This window comes from Dipodomys spectabilis, unplaced genomic scaffold, assembly GCF_019054845.1.
Source record: "Dipodomys spectabilis isolate Male_0828 unplaced genomic scaffold, ASM1905484v1 ptg000096l, whole genome shotgun sequence".
Taxonomy (NCBI): Eukaryota; Metazoa; Chordata; class Mammalia; order Rodentia; family Heteromyidae; genus Dipodomys; species Dipodomys spectabilis.
Genome location: NW_024870773.1, coordinates 25,961,515 through 25,983,925, shown reverse-complemented (window position 1 = coordinate 25,983,925; position 22,411 = coordinate 25,961,515). Strand labels below are relative to the sequence as shown.

Below are 22,411 nucleotides of genomic sequence, written 5' to 3'. Positions count from 1 at the left end.
TTCTATAAGACCTTTAAACAAGAACTAATACCCATACTCCTCAAGCTCTTCAGAGAAACAGAGAAGGAGGGAGCTATCCCAAACTCATTCTACGAAGCCAATATCACACTCATCCCCAAACCAGGCAAAGACCCAACCAAAAAGGAGAATTACAGGCCAATCTCCTTGATGAACACAGATGCAAAGATCCTTAACAAGATTCTAGCTAACAGAATCCAGAAACACATAAAAAAAATAATACACTATGATCAGGTAGGCTTCATCCCAGAGACACAGGGATGGTTTAACATACGTAAGTCAATAAATGTAATCCAGCATATCAACAGAGCCAAGGTCAAGAATCACATGATTATCGCCACAGATGCAGAAAAGGCCTTTGATAAAATTCAACATTCATTCATGCTAAAAGCTCTGGAGAAAATAGGAATAGAAGGAACATTTCTAAAAACAATAAAAGCCATTTATGACAGACCAATAGCCAATATTATACTTAATGGGGAAAAGCTACAACCAATCCTCCTAAAAACAGGAACAAGGCAAGGATGTCCACTGTCTCCACTCCTCTTCAACATAGTCCTAGAACCCTTAGCCAGGGCAATAAGGCAAGAAAAAGACATTAAAGGGATCCGCATAGGGAAAGAAGAAGTGAAACTATCCCTTTTTGCAGACGACATGATACTATACCTCCACGATCCCAAAAACTCCATCCCCAAACTTTTAGAAATCATAAGTCACTTCGGCAAAATAGCAGGATACAAAATAAACCCACAAAAATCAGTTGCCTTCCTATACACTGATAACGCACAGGAAGAGAGGGAAATAAAGGGAGCAACCCCATTCACAATAACCTCCCAAAAAATAAAATATTTAGGAATTAACCTAACCAAAGATGTAAAAGAACTATTTAATGAGAACTATAAAAAGTTAAAGAAAGAAATTGCAGAAGACACTAGGAAATGGAAAGACCTCCCATGCTCCTGGATAGGCCGACTTAATATAGTAAAGATGGTGATACTTCCAAAATTAATATACAAATTCAATGCAATTCCTATTAAAATCCCAATGACGTACATCACTGAAATACAGAAAACAGTCCAAAAATTTATATGGAACAACAAAAGACCTAGAATAGCCAAAACAATTCTAGGGGATAAAGACAATATGGGAGGGCTATCCATGCCGAACTTCAAACTCTACTACAGAGCTATAATCACAAAGACAGCATGGTACTGGCACAAAAACAGACCCGAAGACCAATGGAACAGAATAGAAGATCCAGATATAAATCCACAGGCCTACAGCCAGCTGATATTCGACAAAGGAGCCAAAGACATACAATGGAAGAAACACAGCCTCTTCAACCGCTGGTGCTGGGAAAACTGGGCAGCCACATGCAGAAAACTAAAAGTGGACCCCAGCCTATCACCATGCACCAACATCAACTCAAAATGGATTAAAGACCTTAACATTAAACCTGAATCTCTGAAACTACTGCAGGACAGAGTAGGAGAGACACTTGAACTAATAGGCACAGGAAGGAACTTCCTGAACAGAGTCCCAGGGTCACAACAAGTTGGAGAGAGACTCGACAAATGGGACTACCTTAAAATAAAAAGCTTCTGCACAGCTAAATCTATCGCAACTAAGCTAGAAAGACAACCAACTAATTGGGAAAAAATATTTACCAGCAATATATCAGACAAGGGGTTAACATCCTGTATATACAGGGAACTCAAGAAACTAATCCCTCCCAAACCTAACAAACCAATTACTAAATGGGCAAGGGAACTAAAGAGGGACTTCTCAAATGAAGAAATAAAAATGGCAAAGAAACACATGAGGAAATGTTCATCATCCCTGGTGGTGAAGGAAATGCAAATAAAGACAACCCTGAGATACCACCTTACCCCAGTCAGAATGTCCCACATCCACAAATCAGCCAACGACAAATGCTGGAGGGGATGTGGAGAAAGAGGAACCCTATTACACTGCTGGTGGGAATGTACACTTATACAACCACTTTGGAAAGCAGTCTGGAGGGTCCTTAGAAAGCTAAAGATTGACCTCCCTTACGACCCAGTCATACCACTTCTAGGCATCTACCCTGAACAACAGGAACCAATATACAAGGACACGTGCACCTCCATGTTTATTGCAGCACTGTTCGCAATAGCTAGGATATGGAAACAACCTAGGTGCCCCACCACAGATGAATGGATCCAAAAATTGTGGTATCTATACACAATGGAATATTATGCAGCCATTAGAAATGACAAAATAATGGCATTTGCAGGGAAATGGATGGAGCTAGAAGGAATCATGTTGAGCGAGGTAAGCCAAGAACGAAGAGACAAACGGTACATGGTCTCCCTCATAAGTGGATGCTAAATCCAAAAGGTTAGTGATACGACAAAACTAACAGGACTTAAGAAACAAAGAACTCCCGCTCATCTGGTTGAACCACTACTAAATATCCTCATGCTGCTGATCACAAATATGGTATATAACATGTGAACACTGTTATATATTACAGACTGTGGTAGACAATTTGCTCCAGGGAAGTTAGAATGAACTTGTGACTTTGAAATTATGTAATCATTTAATCACAATCAAAAAAAAAAAAAAAAAAGAACCTCGGGGAAGGGAGGGAGGGAGGGGATGGTAGGGGGAAAACAATGGAGGGGGTAACAATGTTCAAGAGGAAGTGTACTCATAACCTCACTCATGTAACTGTGACCCTCTGTATAGTAGCTTTACAATAAAAAAAAAAAAAAAAAGAATCTTATGGACTTTTCTGTCTGAGCTGACTTCAAACTGTAATCCTCAAATCTCAGCCTTCTGAGTAACGGGTTACAGGTTTAAGCCACAAATTATAACAACATCAAATACAGTGAAAACAGGGGTTATACTGTGGGGGAGGGACATACAAAGCAACAAAACAATCACCTTATAAATATATTAGAAACAATAACAAAAAAGAAAAAACATTTGAATCCTTATCTTGGGTTCATTTCGCCTAACATCAACTTATCTGACCGTTTCTGCTTATCTCAGACATATACTAGCTATTGAAAATAAGGGAAACCATGGGACCTATGTTTCTTTGGGCCTGGCTTACTTCACTTAATATAATTTTTTCCAAGTCTTTCCATTTCCTAACAAATGAGGCAAAGTCATCCTTTCTGATGGAGGCATAGAATTCCATTGTGTGTATATACCACATTTTCTTGATCCATTCATCTACTGAGGGGCATCTGGGTTGGTTCCATATCTTAGCTATGGTAAATAATGCTGCAATAAAGATAGTTGTGCTGGTAGCTTTAGTATGGTCTTGTGATCATTTGGGTAATTGCCCAAAAGTGGGATTGCTGGGTCATAGGGGAGCTCTATGTGGAGTCTTTTCAGGAACCTCCATACTACTTTCCAAAACGGTTAAACAAGTTTACACTCCCACCAACAGTGCAGTAGGGTTCTCTTCTGGCCACATCCCTTCCAGCATCTGTTGTTATTAGAGTTGTTGATTATAGCCATTCTAACTGGGATGAGGTATTATCTCAATGTTGTTTTGATTTGCATTTTTTTATGGATAGAGAAGTTGAGCATTTCTTCATGTGTCTATTGGCCATCCTTCTTTCCTCTTCAGAGAAGTTTCTCTTTAAGTCTTCAGCCCACTTATTTATTGGACAGTTGTATCTTTGAAGATTTGTTTTGGGGGGATTTAATTTTTTGAGTTCCAGGTATATTTTAGATATGAGACCCTTGTCCGTTGTATGGCTAGTGAATATCTTCTCCCAATCCGTGGGCTTTCTATTGATCTTGCGAGCTATGTCCTTTGCCATGCAGAAGCTCTGCAATTTCATGCAATCCCATTTGTCCAATCTTTCTTTGATTTGTTGTGTTTCTGGGTCTCTATTAAGAAAATTTCAGCCTGTGCCAAGAAGACCTACGGTTTCTCCTATTCCATCCTGCAATGTTTTCAGGGTGTCTGCTTTGACTCCGAGGTCTTTAATCCATTTAGAGTTGATTCTGGTGCAGGATTATATATAAGGATGTAGCTTTAGTTTTCTACAGGCGTTTAACAAATTTTGCCAGCGCCATTTACTGAAGAGGCTGTCTTTCTTCCATTCTATTTTTTTTTAGCTCCTTTATTGAAGAGTAGATGACTATAGGTCTGTAGGTTCATTTCTGGGTTTTCAATTCTATTCCATTGGTCCTGAGGTCTCTTCTTGTGCCAGTACCAAGCTGTTTCGATTACTATGGCTTTGTAGTAGAGTTTGAAATTTGGTATTGATATTCCTCCAGCACTGTTCTTTCTGTTAAGGATCGTTTTTGCTATTCAGGGTCTTTTATTGTTCCATATGAATTTTTGGATTTCCTCTTCTATTTCCTTGAAGAATGAGGTTGGAATATTGATAGATATCAAATTGAATTTGTAGATAGCCTTGGGAAATATTGCCATTTTCACAATGTTGATCCTTCCAATCCAGGAGCATGGGAGGTTTTTTGCACTTTCTAAGTTCTGTTTTGATTTCTTTTTTCAGGTTTTTAAAGTTTTCATCATAGAGGTCCTTCACTTCTTTGGTTAAGTTAATTCCTAGGTTTTTTTTTTTTTTTTTTTTGTGGGGCTATTATGAATGGAGTTGCTTTCCTGATTTCAGCCATGCTTTTCTCAATGTTGGCATACAGAAAAGCCATTGATTTTTGAGGGTTAATTTTATACCCTGCTACTTTGCCAAAGTTTTGACTCAGCTTGAGTAATTTGAGAGTGGAGTCCGTGGGACTCTTTAAATACAAGATCATGTCATCTGCAAACAGGGAGCATTTTACTTCATCTTTCACTATTTGGATCCCTTTTATGTTTGCATTTTGTCTTACTGCTATAGGTAGGCATTCTAATCCTAAATTGAAGAGAAGTAGAGAGAGTGGACATCCTGTCTCGTTCCTGAGTTAAGAGGAAATGGCTTTAGTTTTTCACCATTAAGTATAATGTTGGCTGAAGGTTTGTCATATACAGCTTTTATTGTATTGAGGAATGTTCCCTGGATTCCTAGTTTTTCCAGAACCTTCATTATAAAGGGGTGTTGGATCTTGTCAAATGCTTTTTCTAAGAAGATTTTTTTAACATTTTTTATTAACATATATAAGATGTACAAGGAGGTGTGGCCATTTCCACACATGCATGCAATGTTCCCTATCAAACTCACTCCCCTCATTGAACTTCCTCTCCTCCCCTCTTTATTTCTTCAATAATTTCAGAGGGCTCACACATGCACAATCAGCACCTGACTGCACTCACCCTCATTTACCTTCACAGTTGGCCCTCCCTCTGCACACTCATTCCCATCCTCGCCCAAATGTTTTATTTCCCTGTCTTTCTTTGTGTGTGCATTAACTAAACAAGGAGGTTTTACCAAAGATCTTCTAAAACTATTTAAGTAAATTGTTTCATTATTTGCTCATAATAAACAAGCAATCATATAACTAGGCCTATTAATTATTATGTAAGTCTCTAAATGCCCTTGAACTATTTCTGTCCCTTCATATTTTCATAGCAAATAAGCCTGGGGATAGAAGAGTATAAATAATATTACTGACAACAGCTGGGATTGCATGAGGACAGAATTTATACCCATAAGGTACCAACTGACCCTAATTGTTTCCTTTCCATATATGAAAACATAGACGACACCAGGAGTGAAGACTCAGCATGACCAATGGCCACCCCATCTTTCTGACAGGATCACTCTGTTCCTACCTCCAGCCCCATCATTACACAGATGCAGTTGAGTGGCATGGTCCCCTGTCCCTTCTTCAGGACACCCCTTCCACCTGACAGGGCTCACTCATTCCACACAACAAATACATGTCCAGCTCTGCATTACCACTTCAGAAACTGTTAAAACATACAGTCAGGTCAAGGCTGCATGACACTCACCGCCAGCATAGATTAGATCACAGAGCTGATCCATGAGGACCAAAGAGCCAAAGACACGGAGGAGAATCAATTTAGAAGGTGTTATATTCATTTATTTAAACAGGAAGGACAAAGGGGAGATATCATCAGAACAGCACTATTTGGAGATAAGTGCTAGAGCTAGGCTTTGTGCTTACAGAAGTGCCCTTCTAATCTCTTCCGGGCAGCTACACACATACTTTCCACCTTTACCAGATCCCTCAATAAAGCTCAAGTCATTTTCCCAAGCTATAAATCAATAAAGAATCACAAAATAGACATCTCTTCAAGCCAAATGCCCCCCTCCCCCAGCCAGGTAAGTATGATACACATTTTCTGTGGAAATCACAATTTAAAAAAAAATCACACTCCAGTACCACACAACACAGTGTCTCAGAACACCCTCTTCGCCCGCACCCCCAAAACTCTGGCCATCTGAGGCTCCTTCTTCTCACATATCCTCCAGGATGAGGTCACTCATTCCCAAGCAATTAAGAACACAGAGTTTAAAAGATAATTCACACCAGGACCAGTTTTAAAAAGAGAATCTACTTTGAGAATAAAGTAGGACTCTTCATTAGGTGTCCAAACCCTATGGTATGCTATCTCTAAAGGTGGATGAGGAGTAGGTTGTGAGGTTGTCTTGAATTTCAGTACATTTGTGGGAATTATTTTAAACTGCCACTGGCAAAATAAAAGCCAATGGAGATTTGGGTTTTCCAGTAAAAGCAGAAAAAACTTCACACAAGTCTCCCTCCCAGCCCATCAGGATGTTTCTGCACCACAGCCTAAAAACTCACACACACAAACACACTCCTGGGCCCATGCACACACTCATGAAGGCCCTTATGTCTGCTTTGCAAACTAGGCAGTGACAACCATGTGAAACCAGAACCTAAGAACATAGTAAAGACGGGTCCCTCACACAACAGGCTGCAGGCAGCAGGCCGTGCTCCTAGTGTGTGAATCAAGTCCAGACAGCCAGGAACCCTGGCTCAGGTGGCACCAACTTCATCTCCCTCTCGTGCCCTCTGATCTTGGCAAGCGACGCCCACCTCACTGAAATGGCTAGCAGTGGTCAACCATGCAGGCAACGGGCTGAGGACTCACTAGGCCATCCCAATTCAACACACTGCCTGGCAAAAACAAAGGCTAAAGATGTTCATGAAATGGCACTCGGCTGAATGCAGCTCTCTTCCTGTTATCTCTGAACGATTTACAAATTTTTAAATTGGTGAAACTAAAAAGAGTCCTTCATAGGTTAAGACCAAACTTCTATCAAAGTCTAATCTTATCCCAAGCTTTACAATTAAAGGAAGTAATTAGTGACCTGCTGGCTGCCCCTGCCTACCAGCTGTTAACGACTGGGTCAGTGACTGAAGGCAGTGTGATTAAGGACAAAGGTCAAAGGTCAATCTGGAAGGGGCAAAATCTTAAGACAGGATGGAAACTTCCTGATAATCAGATCATCATTGGACACATGACAACCGCAGGACCACAGAGCCTGAGTTCCACATGAATTAAAGTAAAACCACAACTACAGCCCTCTTGCATGTCACGTGGTGCTCATGAACATAGAACTCTGTTTCACAACAACACATTCAATTCTTCACATGAAATCCAAACTAAAAATTAAAGGGAAGTTGTGAGAAACTTTGAGAAATTAATCTAAACTTAGCTTAGTGAATAGCCAAACTTTAAACTCATCTTGAAAAGGACACCAAGTGAATTCCACCATTTACATTTTCATTGTGGGCATACAGAATGATCTGGTTCTGTTTTTCCCCCTTTAAACACATGAGTAATCTAACAAATAAGTGGTTATTTTGTTTCATAAAAGGCTAAAATCACTGCTGAAGTTCACAGAAAAGACTACATTCTTATTGGCCTATGTGCTTTATAATGAAATAGGTATTCCCCTCCAGCATTTGCAATAGTTTTCATGAAATGCCATTTGTGTGAAATAGACAAAATGAGGTCAAGAAATACTTGGTCTATGGTTTAGAACCCACAGAAAACATGTTCTAACAGAAAATGGAACCGCAGTGTGGATTGTCAGAATATGCGTAGTTTTCACTCAGGAAGAACAAAAGAGCTGAGGGAGCTTCCAGTGCCCCCCCCCAAAACAGGGGAGGAATAAATACCCCCCACATAGTTATTTTTAACTATGGTCTGTCTTCATCATTGCTTGACAAAAATCTGCCTCGCTATTCAATGTGTAGCTCTCAAAATTAGGTCGAAGAGCTTACCAAATTTTGCCTGTCTTTCAAATCCAAATGTGGAGTGCTAATAGAAATGAATGCCTTTTATTACTATGAGCATTCTAACCTCTATAGAGTTCTCCTCAGGAGATAAATTTATGAAGTTCCTGTCAAGTCGCATATCCTTAAATCTGTCAGTACTGGTTTTAAGATGTAAAAGTAGTACAAGATGAGCATGTGGAGGTATACACATACCGGCAATGGTTATGCAGAGGTACATACACAGAGATGATGAGGATAAGGAGGTGCACACACACACAGACAATGATTACCTAGAGGTGTGTGTATACGCACATACATACACACACACACACTAGTGATGATAAGTATAGGGAGTCTCTTCTTTGTTTATACAATAGCAAAGAGGACAAACCTGAATCAAGGACTTGTCAACTGAAAGTAGGAAATGAGCTGGGCCCGTGCCTGGACAAAGCCCAGACCACACCTGACAGAATGAACTGAATGCCAGCCACCCATCAAGGTCTACTTCCACACTGAAAACCTGGGCAAATGATACCAACTTCATGGTGTTGGTCACACTGTTGACTGGTATTTTTGGTTGCTTAACAGCAGTATTTGCACACCGCCAGGGGTACTCCAGATGGGCTGCAGACTTCTGTGACTGCACAATCATCACAGCAGCTCTGTTTGAAACTCGTACATGAACATTAGATGAGATGAACAAATGACAAGACTGTCTGGAAGAATCATCATTCCTCTCCACAGCTCAGGGCAAGTACTGCTAATGAAGGAAGAGCCTGAAGCCCGGAAACAAGAAATTGGAGGCGACTGTTGAGAAACAGGACAGTTACAACGGTGTAAATGTTCTTCAAAACTCCAGCAGCTCTTTATACCTCCAAAGTGACTTCCCAAACAACCTTTAATGTTATCTTACAACCATCCTATAAGGCAAACACTGTGGTTAGTATGAAGTAGGAACATTTTTATCTGTTAAAGGAATCTCAATGGCAAAAGAATCCAGGTCTTTGGACACCTGATCAAAGCCCTTTCGAAAATAAAGCTGGGTTGATCAGACTGAACTAACGTGTTCAGGGCTCTGGGCCAGGTGTGACTTTGCTGTGTGATGTACTGCATACCAGTAACCAGCCTCGTCAGAATTTATGGCACGTTACATATTAACATGAGAAAATATGCCCCACTGGCAGGCTATTCACTCCTGAAACGTTCTGGTATACTGGAATAAATCTGCCACTTTAGACTGCACTCTTTGCTTCCTTGTTTGGTTAAAAGAAAAGGAGACCAGAAGTCTGGCTTTCAGCAATCACCTACTTTAGCCAGCTACATAGGATTTCTATTATAGCACTTCATTTGCTTCATAGAAGTCATTCAAGTCTGAACTACTGTTATTACGACTCCAAAGACTCGGTAACTCTCTAGATAATCTGGCAAAAGTAAAATAAAGGTACAATGAGGTTTACACTCAATAGTTTCAAAATACACCCATGCTTCAAAAACCGTCATTCCCAATTTAGATGTTAAACATGCGTTTCAGAAAACTAGATATGTTTTTCTTTCTGTAATCCTACACAGAAACTACGACTTTTAGAACTGCAACCATTTATGACTCCAGATGGAAAATGTAGATAGGTTCCCTCCATTTCCATTCCACCTAAAGCTGGGGATCTAAAACTGCCCTCTCAGCCACCCATGGCTTGGAGGTTCCGTCCACCATCAATCACAGCCTAGGTGCACACGCAGTCTAGCTGTTCTCTGCATGAAGCAATGTGTTAAGTAAAAGAACAAATTGAAACTTGCTAAGAACACTTTATGAGAAAGGATTATTACAAAGTAAGAGGGAAAGTATTTCCTTGACCATAACCCTGAAGCATCTCAATGGTTACACAAAGATTTTTCTATTACAAAGAGGAGGAAATAACTTTAGAAGCAAGTGACAAGGTGACAATGTGGCCAACCAAATGGAGGATGAAATGAGGTCTAGCTGCCCAGCATTCTGCTGTGATTGTGCAGTGGGAGCAAGCAGTGCAGCTCATCATTCATAAGTCAGATAGCATGGACCACGTGCAGCTTCTGTGAGGCCTGGTAAACAGATCATCCTCAAGGTCTCTTTAAGCTGGCAAAGATGGCAAATGGGGTTCTCTGTAGGAAGCAAAAAAGGTAGAAGGTTGGAGTTTTTTTTTTTTTCTTTTTGTTTTTTGTTTTGAGACAGTCTCTTAGTATATAAGCCAGGCTGACATCAAACCCAACCCTCCCAAGTTCTGTATTACAGGAATGAACCACCTTAATGGGCAAGGTAAGGGATCTCTTAGCCTTCACTGTCTTACAGGATCACAGAGTCTGGGAAAAGTTAGACATGGGCAGATGTCAATGTCAAGACTTTATATAATGCAAAGTTCAGCATATCAAAGACTTTACATACAGTTCTTATTACAGAAATTCAACTAAGAAACTAGATCCCAACATACAGCTTGCCTATCAGAAGAATGACTCACTTGCTTCCCTAAAAATCCTATTACATTCAAAGCAAAAGCAACCCCTGAATCGTGACCATTAATTCTTTTGTCACTCTTCAACATTCCAGTCATCCAAAGTCGCATCACAAAGGCAAAAGTAAAAATTACATTAGGCTTTTATGACTCAGTACTCTAAATTTAATGCAAAATTGCTATTTAAAAAAGTGAGATAAATCTGGTAACAAAATAGTTAACCACCTCCACACAAATTCAACTCATACAAGCATTGTTTCCTTTGCTCATTACAAGAACTTTCTAAAAGTTCTAGAATACACAAGACAACTTTTTTCTAGTGATGAAATCAGGAAGAAATTAGCTGAATTTTGTTCCCTAGGTGTTGGGAGTTTTTCTTGTGCAAAATATCATTGAGACAGAGGACGCAACTGATCCATATGTTCATTACAATCTTACAAACAATACCAAAGCAGACTTTAAAATATCAACACTATATCATTAAAAAAAAAAAAAAAAAAAGTCATGGTGAGGATAGCGGGTCGCTCTAGCTCAGGCTTCTCCCCGACTGGCCACAAGTGAAGGGTTAGCCATGTCGTCTCTAATCCAAAAGGTGATCAGCACCACGAAAAGCCCCAGGCCCATTGGTCCCTACAGTCAAGCTGTGTTAGTCGACCGGACTGTGTACGTTTCAGGGCAGGTAGGCCTGGACCCTTCAAGTGGAAAGCCTGTGCCAGAAGGGGTGGTGGAAGAAACAAAACAAGCTCTTACAAACATGATTGAAATTTTGAAAGCAGCAGGCTGTGACTTCACCAATGTGGTAAAAGCAACTGTCTTTCTGACTGACATGAATGACTTTGGTACTGTCAATGAAGTCTACAAACAATTTTTCAAGAGTGATTTTCCAGCTCGATCTGCTTACCAGGTTGCTGCCTTACCCATAGGAGCCCATGTTGAAATTGAAGCTATAGCTATCCAAGGGCCTCTCACTACAGCTTCGTTATAAGTGGCTTCAGTGTGCTTTACTCGGGGGTTTTCATCCTATCTTTAACATTAATTTTTACAAATGGATGGTTATTGTGGAAATTCCATACATAGGAAAGATTAGATAATGAAAATGTTGAAGTTACTGATGCTATAAATTACACTTTTGTATACTTATATGGCTAATTACACGTGTACAGAGACATTAATTACGTAGTTCAAATAACTAAAATAAAGGAAAATATATTATTCACTTAATAAAATGATGTGAGTAAAATTAAAGTACTCAAACTTGAATAGTACAGGTAAAGGAGAAGGAAGTGGACCAAAATTTTATATGAGCAATATTTTTCTAATGGAAATAAATAAGCATGTAATCTCAAAAAAAAACAAAAACAAAAAAAAAAAAGTCATTAAAAAAATTCAGGCAGGGAATGTGACTTAGTGGTAGAGTGCTTGCCTAGCACACATGAAGCCCCCGTTCGATTCCTCAGTACCACATGAACAGAAAAGGCCAGAAGTGGCACTGTAGCAAAAGAAGCTCAGGGACAGTGCCCAAGCCCTGAGTTCAAGCCCCAGGACTGGTTTAAAAAAAATCAGGGGGCTGGGAAGGTGGCTCAGTGGTAGAGCGCTTGCCTTGCATGCATGAGGCCCTGGGTTCAATTCCTCAGCACCACATAAGAAAAAAGAAAAAAGCCGGAAGTGGCACTGTGGCTCAAGTGGTAGAGCACTAGCCTTGAGCTGAAGAGCTGAGGGACAGCGCCCAGGCCCAGAGTTCAGGCCCCACAACCGGACCCCCCCCAAAAAAAAAAAATCAGGCCAGGTGCCGGTGGCTCACACCTGTAATTCTAGCTACTCAGGAGGCTGAGATCTGAGGATCACGGTTCAAAGCCAGCCCGGGCAGGTAAGTCTGTGAAACTCTTATCTCCAATAAATCACCAGAAAACCGGAAGTGGCGCTGTAGCTTAAGTGGTAGAGCACTAGCCTTGAGCTGAAGAGCTGAGGGACAGCACCTAGGCCCAGAATTCAGGCCCCACGACCAACCAAAAAAAAAAAAAAAAAATCAGAACAAGAGCTGCTCTAGGTATTGTCCCAAAGGTTGAACTCAGGGCCCCAAGTTTTCACTGAGGATTTCTGTTCATGGCTGGTATTCTACCACTTGAGCCATGCCTCTAGATCCCGCTTTTTGTTGGTTAATTGGAGATTTTTTTAAAAATCAGTGTGCCCAGGCTGGCTTCAAACTTTAATCCCCAGATCTTGTCTCCACAGTATAGAGGAATAGAAGCATGAGCCAACAGCACCAGATCAAAACTACTTCTTCAAAAGTAACTCAGAGAAAAATAACTAGTCCTTTTATTTTTAAAAGAAAAGGTAATTTTCCCCCAAAATAAGTTCATTCTCTTTTAAACAATTTAATCTATACATAAAGCATATTTCTCAGAATAGTCTGCATTCCCTTAACACTTGCACCCAAAAGCACTGATTATGCCCGGGCCTTACTGGAGAAATGCACAGAAAGGGATTCAATCTAAGGGCAGCTCTGGTCTCACAAAGATTAATGCTCAGTTTGCTGCTTGTGCTCTGGCGGCTTCCCTGTGCTCTTCATGCGGTGGAAGGCATGTGTTTGGAGGACCCTGGCACTGCTTCCACAAGAGCAGTGCCCAGCCTGAGCTCACACTGAAGTGTCTAGCCTTTCTAGACACAAAGCCAGTGAGAAAACAGGCTGAGACACCTGTGTGAGAGACAGGCTCCAGGACCACCACTGCCTTCCTTCTACCCAACAATGTGTGGTGTCCTGGGCTTCCACTTGCTTCAAGCTTCAGGCTAATCCTTAAAGCAGAAGCTCTACACCAGGCTCCCAGAGGCTATTCCGGGGTTCTGGATTTTCCCCCCTCAGGAAAAACAGATCTGCCCATCATAATCATCCTTCACAATCTTTCTCAAGGAAGTAGTTCCGAACATTTTCCCTCAAAGGAAAGCTGGGCTTGCCTTTCACTCTACGGGGCGAAAGGATGGGATTCTAGGTCCTCAGGTCTCAACTGCCATCTCCTAGAATAAACCACAGCCCACTGGAAAACCAGTATCCTTGGATTAATATTATTATGTCCAGAGGTTGAAATAAATATCCAGTTTTGCACACCTTAGTGCTAACAGGCCAAATGGCCCAGGTTAACTAAAGCTTATGCTGGGCTATGTAGGTATTCAAACATCTGTGCCAAGGAACCAATTGATCTTTATCTTCTAGAATGTACCATGTATCAGTTGCAAACAAGAATGAACTAACTTGCCCAACTGATTTCACAAATACAATGAGGAAGGTATCAGTTAAAAGATGAAAAGGTATTTTTAGTTCAGTAAGTTGAGATTTTAACTGTACAATTAAGGAGGATGTGAAGAGAAGAAGAAATTATCCAACAATGGAGGTAGAGGAATCTACATATTACTAGGAAACTTGAAACGCTTCAAGTACGAAGTTAAAACTTCAAATTTCCCTTGTATTTTATTTAGAAAAAGCAGAAGTACCTCAACTATAAATTCTCCATCTCTGTCTTATTTTCTATGCCCTCTGAAAAGACTTGAGAAAACAACCTAAGGGGTTCCAAACACCCTCCTCATGGCTCACATGAGCACAACACCATGCCAAACACGGTCTTCATCTTCTCAACACCACAGGAAGGGAATTCTGCAGGTCCTCAGCAGCAAGGCTTGTTATACTTTACATGCATTCGCTGCTGATTGCTTTGAATGTAATCAAAACTTCCAGAAACAAAATGAATTACTGATGTCCCACAGAACCAAGAAGAGACTCAAGACTTCAAGTTTTTTCTTCAAAAAGTACTTGCTTTACTTTTTTATTTTAAATTTTATCTTTGGTTATCTTTCGTCATCTAGACTTAGTTGTACCATGCATCTTGATGGTGTCTCCACCTCCACCGCTCTCTTTTTCCCATCAAACCCAACCTCCCACCCATCCTGTCCAGTTTCCTAGCTCCAGTTTCACCTATGTGTATTGAGTATGACAACTATATTTGCCCACCATTTCTCCTTCGGTTCATCTGCCTCCTTCCATTCAAGCCATGCCTCACTCACACATTTTAGCTTCCTAGTATTCATTTTGTTTAACTATCTGTTAAGTGTTCAAAGGGTGGACCATGGAAATCCACCCCTTCATATACTTTAGTCAGCTTGATCTTGCACTTATGGCCCTTGGTGTGATTTATATATGTTTATATTTTAGGTCTAACGTCCACATATGAAAGAAAGCATGTACCTCTTGTCTCTCTGAGCCTGACTTAACATCACTCAACATAAACTTTTCCAGGCCCATCTAATTCCCTGCAAGTGACATACTTTTATTCTTCCTGACAGATGAATAGAATTGCCTTTTTACGTATATACAGATCATATATCTCAGTTTCTTGATCCATTCATCCATTGTTGGTTACCTGGGCAGTTTTCATTACTTGGCTATGATGAATAATGCAAAAATGAACATGGGTGTGCAAGTGTCCTTACTGTATCCTAACTTGCAATCTTTCAAATAAATGCCCAAGAGTGGTATGGCTGGATCACAGAGTACTTCTATGTTTAGTTTTTGAAGAATGTCCATACTATCTCCCATAGTGGTTGCAAAGGAGCTAAAAAACACTTCTCAGAAGAAGTAGTACAAATGACCAATCAATACATGAAGAAATCTTCAATATCCCTGGCTGTAAAAGAAATACAAATCAAAACAACATGAGATTCCATCTCACTCTGGTTCGAATGGCCTTTATCAAGAAACAACAACAAATGTTGGCCAGGATGAGGATGGGAAACCCATATTACACTGTTGTGAAACTAAAAATAAATAAAGTTGTCCGAATCCTCCTTAGGGACTGTGCACTTGGGGCTCTGCTCTGCAGCCACATTGGCAATGTGATCTGGATGTACACTTTCCCCAGTCCTATTTTAAACAGAACATTCTACACCTGTGAAATGGCTGGCACAAGACAGGTGCGTGGCCTGTGGCTTAGGATGGCTCCAAGAAGTTATGTGCTCTGGTTACATTAGCTCTTGTTCTACAAAGGAAACCGCTGTCAACAAAGCTAACGAGGTACTTTTAGGAGTTCACAAACCGGGTGCCTGTAGCTCATTCCTGTAATCCTAGCTATTTGAGAGGCTGAGGTCAGGGAAATTGTGTTCCCAGGCCAGCCTGGGCAAAAAAAAAAAATGTTCCTAAGATCCCCATGTTATCAGAAAAGCCAGAATTGGTGGTACCTGCCTGCCATCCCAGACATGGCAGGAAGTGTAAATATGAGGATCATGGTGTTGGCCAGGAGCCAAGAACAAAAGATAAAAATTAAAAAAAGCAAGACTCAGTCTCAAAAATTACCTGTGAAGCCAGGCGCCAGGCTCATGCCTGCAATCCTAGCTCAAGAGGCTAAGAGATTGGAGAATCACAGTTTGCAGGCAGCCTGGACAGGAAAACCTATGGGATTCTTAACTCCAATTAACTAGCAAAAAGCCAGAAGTGGAGCTGTACTCAAGTGGAAGAGTGCCAGCCTTAAGCTTAAAAATCTCAGGGACAGCACCCAGGTCCTGAGTTCAAGCCTCAGGACCAGCACAAATAATAACCATTATTATGAACCAGAGCAAAAAGGACTGGAGACAGCTTAAGCAGTAGCATGCCCACCTAGTAAGCTCAGGTCCCAGAGTTCCAATCCAGCACTCACCTCACAGCACCTCCCAAAAAATGAGTTCCAGAGAGCTTTGTAACTCTGTTCTTTAAGAATGTATAAAGATCAGGTGTGCACCTGCTTCCCCTCTAAGTCAGTGGGAAGACGGTCTGAACAGATCTCTGGAGTCTGCTGGAGCTTATCAAGTACTGTGTCAAATCTCCTCCAATCAGAACTGGAAATGGGGACAGGGAAAGACCCTGGAATCTATCACAACACAGGCAAGTCTCAACCTCATGGAAGTCTGACACTTTGGGAGTTCTGCTCAAGATGTAGCAGAGAGGGACATTAAACCCAGAATAACCTGTCCCTGGACAGGGCACATCATCTTAATGAAGGTACTACGGTATAACCAGTGAGAAACTTGTGCACTCAGCAAGTGAAATTTAGGATTCACTTACAGGATGCTATGTTATCTGATGCCAAGGGAGAACAGGACAGGGGGTGGGGATGGGGGAGGGCAGCAATGCTGGGGGTGCTCACCTTCATTCTTGCATTCTAACCTCACCTGGAAGACAACCAGTCCAAACCATGATCTAAATGCATAATGCCACCCTCCCCCAACTCTCCTCTCCCATCAGGTACCCAGAGCAGGCAATAGTGCAATTCCTCCCTTCTCCTGCCAGGCCAGGACTAGAGAAAGGACCACCTCTGCACTCTCTTGAGTGTCTGGGGGCACCTGTGCCTCTCCAGTCCTGGGGACACTGTCTAACGCTTGCCAACCAGAGGGCAGAACCTCCCTCAGCCTCGGTTTCCACACCTATCAAATGTCAATTCAGATAGATAATAATGTGGTGTTTTTCTATAAATAATAAGCACATCCCGGGCTGTGAGTTGAGAAGTGAATGGCTGGAATGTGCTGCCAGACCGGAGAGGAACTGCAGCAGCTGAGGGAATCTGAGACAGCCAAGGAATCCAATCTGGAGGAAATTCAAGGCACCTAAAATTGGTTGCACTGGTTTTACATTCTTGGCAAGGCTTGACCAGGCAAACAACTGCATTAGTTTCCACCCTGAATATCTTTGATTCCTTACCTCTTTTAATAATTATCACTGTTTCTAATTCATGATAATTGGGATGGGGACTTAGCAGCAGGTAATTAGAGCAATTGCGCAATTTGCTTCTGAATTACAATGGCATAGATTCCTAAGAAGGATGGACTCTATACCGAGGAATTGTTGCCTGGAAATGGAGGCCAACAGGCTCTCCCTACAGCCAAGGAAATATGGCTCTTTTCCACCACCACTCCAGCAGATTCCAGCCCGCCTTCCTGGGGAAAAGCAAGGAGATGCCACTGACATCCTACACAGTGGCCCTCCAAGACACTGCTCAATCTGGACACTGAGTCCAGACATTCAATTTTCGGACCCTCATTCCTCCCAAATCAAATTATTACTCAGAGCCAGTCCCCACCCTCAACCTCCAGCTCAAAATGCTCAGATTTCTTCAACGCAGGTAAGATGGCCCAGAAACTAGGTTATCCAAGACCAATGACTGAATCTTCAACCCTACAGGAAAGCTAAGTCCCCAAATGTTCACTGAATCTTTTGTTTCAAAATGCTTACACAGGAAGTGGTGCTGTGGCTCAGAGCACAGGGGCAGCACCCAGGCCCAGAGTTCAAGCCCCATGACCAACCAAAAAAAAAAAAAAAAAAAAGTACTCAAAATGCTTACACATCTGGACTCACATTGGCAACAACATAGTCATAAGAGTAATATAGACAACTATTGAGGCACTGGGCCCAGAGTCAAGCTGAGCCACTCTTCACGCTCAGTGAAACAGGGGAGCCTGCAGTTCCCCTTCTTTGCAAAGCATGGATGGTGGGAGCCTGCATTTCCCTGCAGACTCACCCAGATGGAAGCCAGCCAAGGAAGGACAGACAGAGCTGCCCCATCCACGTGGCCTGGGCACATCACCCAAACTCTAACAATGCTGCCTCTGTCACAGCAGGGATCCACCTTGTCCTGTACATGACCAAGGGACAGACAAGCCAGAAAACGTGGGCCAGTGCCACCAAGCCCTTGGCTAAGCACCAGAATCCATGTACTGCCAAGACCTAAGCAGCCCCTCACAGGCTCTTCTGCCAAGGTCCCCTTCCCTGGGTCAAAGCAGTCACTCAGCTCTTCCTGGAGTGGCAGAAAGCTCCAACCTGCTCACACCAACATAGAAGCCATTAGGTACCCGTGACCACTAAGCACCTGAAATGTGGCTACTCTGACTGGAGACCTTAAATAAATATTTAATTTATAAACCTCTTTTAAAATGCACTTAACTATTATAATTAAATTTAAAGTAATCTACTGGCTCCAGGGAATTTAAGCTACCTAGAACCTCTTCAGGTTCTCCAAATTAATGCAACATGCCTCAGCAAAGAAAATCACAGGGCAGCAAGTGACAACTGTGCAATAAGAGAAACTTGAGTCCCTGAGTAGAACAGACCTGGGCTTTGGTCCCCAGCTCTAACACTGAGTGTGACCCACAAATCATCTGCTTTTGCTCTGCTAATTCCACCTTGACAAGTAGCAGGCTAAAATATGACAAAGGCATACCATGCCTAGCCCACAGATACTAAGTCATTCATCCTCTGCAATATAGATTTGCAACTACTTGTCCCCAAACTCTCATCATGAAAAAGGAATGATTAAAGAGTCAATTTCTATGACACATCTTACGCTCCTGAATGAACTGTAAACTGGAAATTGCATTGTGAAGGAGGGTAGGATTTGAGCAGTAGGTGGGCTCCTTTATGCCAAGGCTTCTGCAAATATTCATGTAACAAAAATAGAAATCCACGTATTCCATTTGCTTTCTGCATTCAGGAGTAATCATCTGTCCTGATTCTAAACAAAATATGCAACACAGTTCACTTCTTCCATCTAATCACCAAGTGCCACAGAAACTACTCTTGCAAGATCTGGAATCTCGCAGATAATCTTTTAGTGACCAAATTATAGGAGATGAAAAAACAGGATGTTATGCAGTTTCACAGATAAATTTAATTCAAATCTCCACCACTGAGGATTTTTTTCAAAAGGCATTTCTAGTCATTGCTCTACAATTACAGAAGAGAGCTAACAATGTTTTATTATCAAACTTCAATTTTTTAGAACAAATATCTCATCAAATGTATGTATATTTATGAAAGGTTAATTGGGATGCAGAGACAGATCTTCACAAGGATTTTTGTTGTTGTTTTGTAAGCTTTTTTGGCACTAGAACTTGACTCATTCAATTCCACATCACCATCACAATCCTACTAGAGAGATGATGTATCCATGTTTCATCCACGTACAGCACACAAACCCATTTGGAAGAGAGCCATTGGAGACAAGCTCCTTGGCCTTGGTATATTGAATCTACATCTCCTCAGTCAGATTCAACAGAAACTGACTCATGTCAAATCACCCAAAGGGCTTTTGGGAAATGAAATGTAGCTCAGACACCAATGCTTCTGGTGATTTCTACATTAATTATTTTTTGACGGCAAGTAGGTTGCACTGATTCAGCCTGGTCCTATTTTATGACAATGGGAAGTTTCAGGCACAGGGAAAGAAACTTCAGGTTGAACGCTCGTACATCCTTTTCTTTCTGTTTTATCCTCAAGAATGCTGAGAAACAGAGTAACCATTCCATTTCAGAGAAGCTTAGGTGTCCCTCTCCAAACCCCCAGTTTACCCCACCAGTACCCCCTCAGTCACAAGCTTTTGAGAAACAAGCAATTCTGTTCTCTTTACTCAGGGCTCTAGGACAAGTATAATTTTTTAAACAATTTTATCAATTAAATTATCAAGCAGCAGTTTGTAATTTGGACCACATTCTGATGCAAAACTTAAAGCTAATTTAGGCTGAAACAATAGCTCCGATTTACATTACAGACAAACAAATGAAAACTTCAACTAATCTGTAGATATTCTTGGTGGGGCCAATTTTATAAACAAATCAATTATCAAGCAATGAGTATCTTCAGTCAAATGCAAATGAATTTGCTGCACTAATAAAAGATTGTTTCTAGTATAAATTTTTTAAGTCTATGGCCTGGGGGGAAAATAATGTTCTCACAAATCCCTACTTCTACAAATAAATGTCTGCAGGAAAAAAATCCATAAATGTTCTCATAAATCCATACTTCTATGAACGTCTGTCTTGTTTCTCCCAAGTGTGCACAGTGAGGCTCCTCAACGCTTTCCACTATGAAAACCACTGACCAGAAGAAAGAAAAGACATGCAGGATCCTAAACCCAGAACCTTACAGCATCCTCACTAGTACACACAGCTGACAGAGGTCAACGTCAGGCCAGGTTCTAGAACACACATGAAAGACCAGAACACTGTAGCCAGACCCCAGTGGCTCATCCCTATAATCCTAGCTACTCAGGAGACTGAGATTTGAGAATTGTGGTGTGGAGTCAGTCCAAGTAGACAAAGTCAAGGATTTTTGCCTCCAATTAATCTGGAAGTGTAGATATAGTTTCAATGGTAGAGTAGCAGCTATGCGTAAACAAGCCAAACAAGAGCAGGAGGCCCAGAGTTCAAGCCCCTCTACCAGCACATACATACATATACACACATATACATACATACATACATACATACACACATACATAGAGTAGAGCACTAGAGTCAGGTGCCAGTAGCTTCCATCACCAGCCACTAATGGACTTTGAACCAAAGGATTATGGGTTTGAAGTCAGCCCAGGCAGAAGTCAGCAAGATTTCATTTCCAAAAAAAGCTGAGCAAGCCAGTTAAGCAAGCACAAGACTCAGAGTTTAAGTGCTAGTACCCTCAGAGGAAAAAAAAAGTAAATGTAAATCAAAATCCCAAGACTTTAGACAGGAAGAACACCTTCAACAGGTTCATTATTAGAATGAAATTGAAGATCGTTCATATGCAAACAAAAGAAGGAAAAGGTATGGGAGGAGACAACAGAAAATAGTAGGAACTACAGGACAACCAGTAGTAGTCATGACAAAGAAAGAAAAAAAAATTTTAATTGAAAAAGTAATCAATTTTCCAAACTGGAAGACATAAAACTCCTGGTTGTAAAAGCTCAAAGAAGCCAAAACAGGTAAAACCTGATCCATGACTAAACAGAATATTCCTCTAGGAAAATACCAGAATTGTCCAGAAAAGATTTGTCTAAGTATATTCACCCAATATTCCTTTTGTAAACAAACCTGTGCCATTCAGATGTGTTGGGTCAGGGAAAAGAATAAGGATATAATCATTTCTTAATCAACTCATATGAATATAACATTAAAAAAGAATTCATATATATAATTCTCTGTAGGGAAAAAAAAGTCCCATTCAGTGCTATTGTTCACAGGGACAAACACTTTTTTAACATCCAAGAAGCCAGGCTTTTCTCATAATAAGGAAAATCCCATTAATTAGTCAGGTTAAAAGTCAGGCTTTATGAACTTCACCTCAATGAAATGGACCAAGAAATGAAAGGCAATGTTCCAGGTACACAAAAGACTTGGAATGTGGTTTATCTCAATTGAGAACAGATCACTCTAATCACTCTGAATGATAACCAAGTTCATATTCAACACTGTGGCCAACAAGACTGATACCTGTCGCACAATATCAACCCAGGGTTACTTGATGGCTAACTTCAGTGAACATCTTCCCTTACATCTCTGACTGCTTCTCCTCCACCAGTGCACGTCGGACACATTGTTAAGGACGTTTCTACATTACTCGCATCTAGGCTCTTATCCTACCATGCACACCCTCTGAGTGTCAGCAGTCAAAGGGCCACCGCTGCCCTCCAAATTAAATGCCTCTAGTCCTAGCCCTCTAACACTGCTCATCTGAGCACACCTCTCATCTGAGAGCACGGCTATTCCTTCCATTCCGGCCACTCTTCCTTCTCCTCCTGTCCCAAAAGCCTCCAGTCACGTTAAGCCTTCTGGTTCTCCTCATCCTTTACCCTATGCATCCACCATTTTGTCTTATTTATGCCTTGCCTGTGTTTTATTCATCCTCACAATTATTACAAAGTAATCTAAAATGTGTAAGGATCCCTTAGCTAGCAGACCCTACTTTC

At 41.2% G+C, this 22,411-nt stretch overlaps 2 protein-coding genes across 3 annotated transcripts in view; one reads left to right on the top strand and one right to left on the bottom strand.

Moving 5' to 3' along the window:
• The window catches only part of Dip2c (disco interacting protein 2 homolog C), a 312,795-nt gene that overhangs the window by 233,564 nt on the left and 56,820 nt on the right, over positions 1-22,411 (bottom strand). The gene's annotated exons all lie outside the window — the stretch shown is intronic.
• LOC122113150 (2-iminobutanoate/2-iminopropanoate deaminase-like) lies at positions 11,246-11,895 on the top strand. The gene has a single exon (XM_042686111.1). The coding sequence runs from the start codon at positions 11,251-11,253 to the stop codon at positions 11,662-11,664; it is 414 nt and encodes a 137-aa protein (XP_042542045.1). The 5' UTR covers positions 11,246-11,250; the 3' UTR covers positions 11,665-11,895.

Excerpts from the sequence above, each read along its gene's own strand:
- LOC122113150 (XM_042686111.1), top strand. The coding sequence starts at position 11,251 with ATGTCGTCTCTAATCCAAAAGGTGATCAGCACCACGAAAAGCCCCAGG.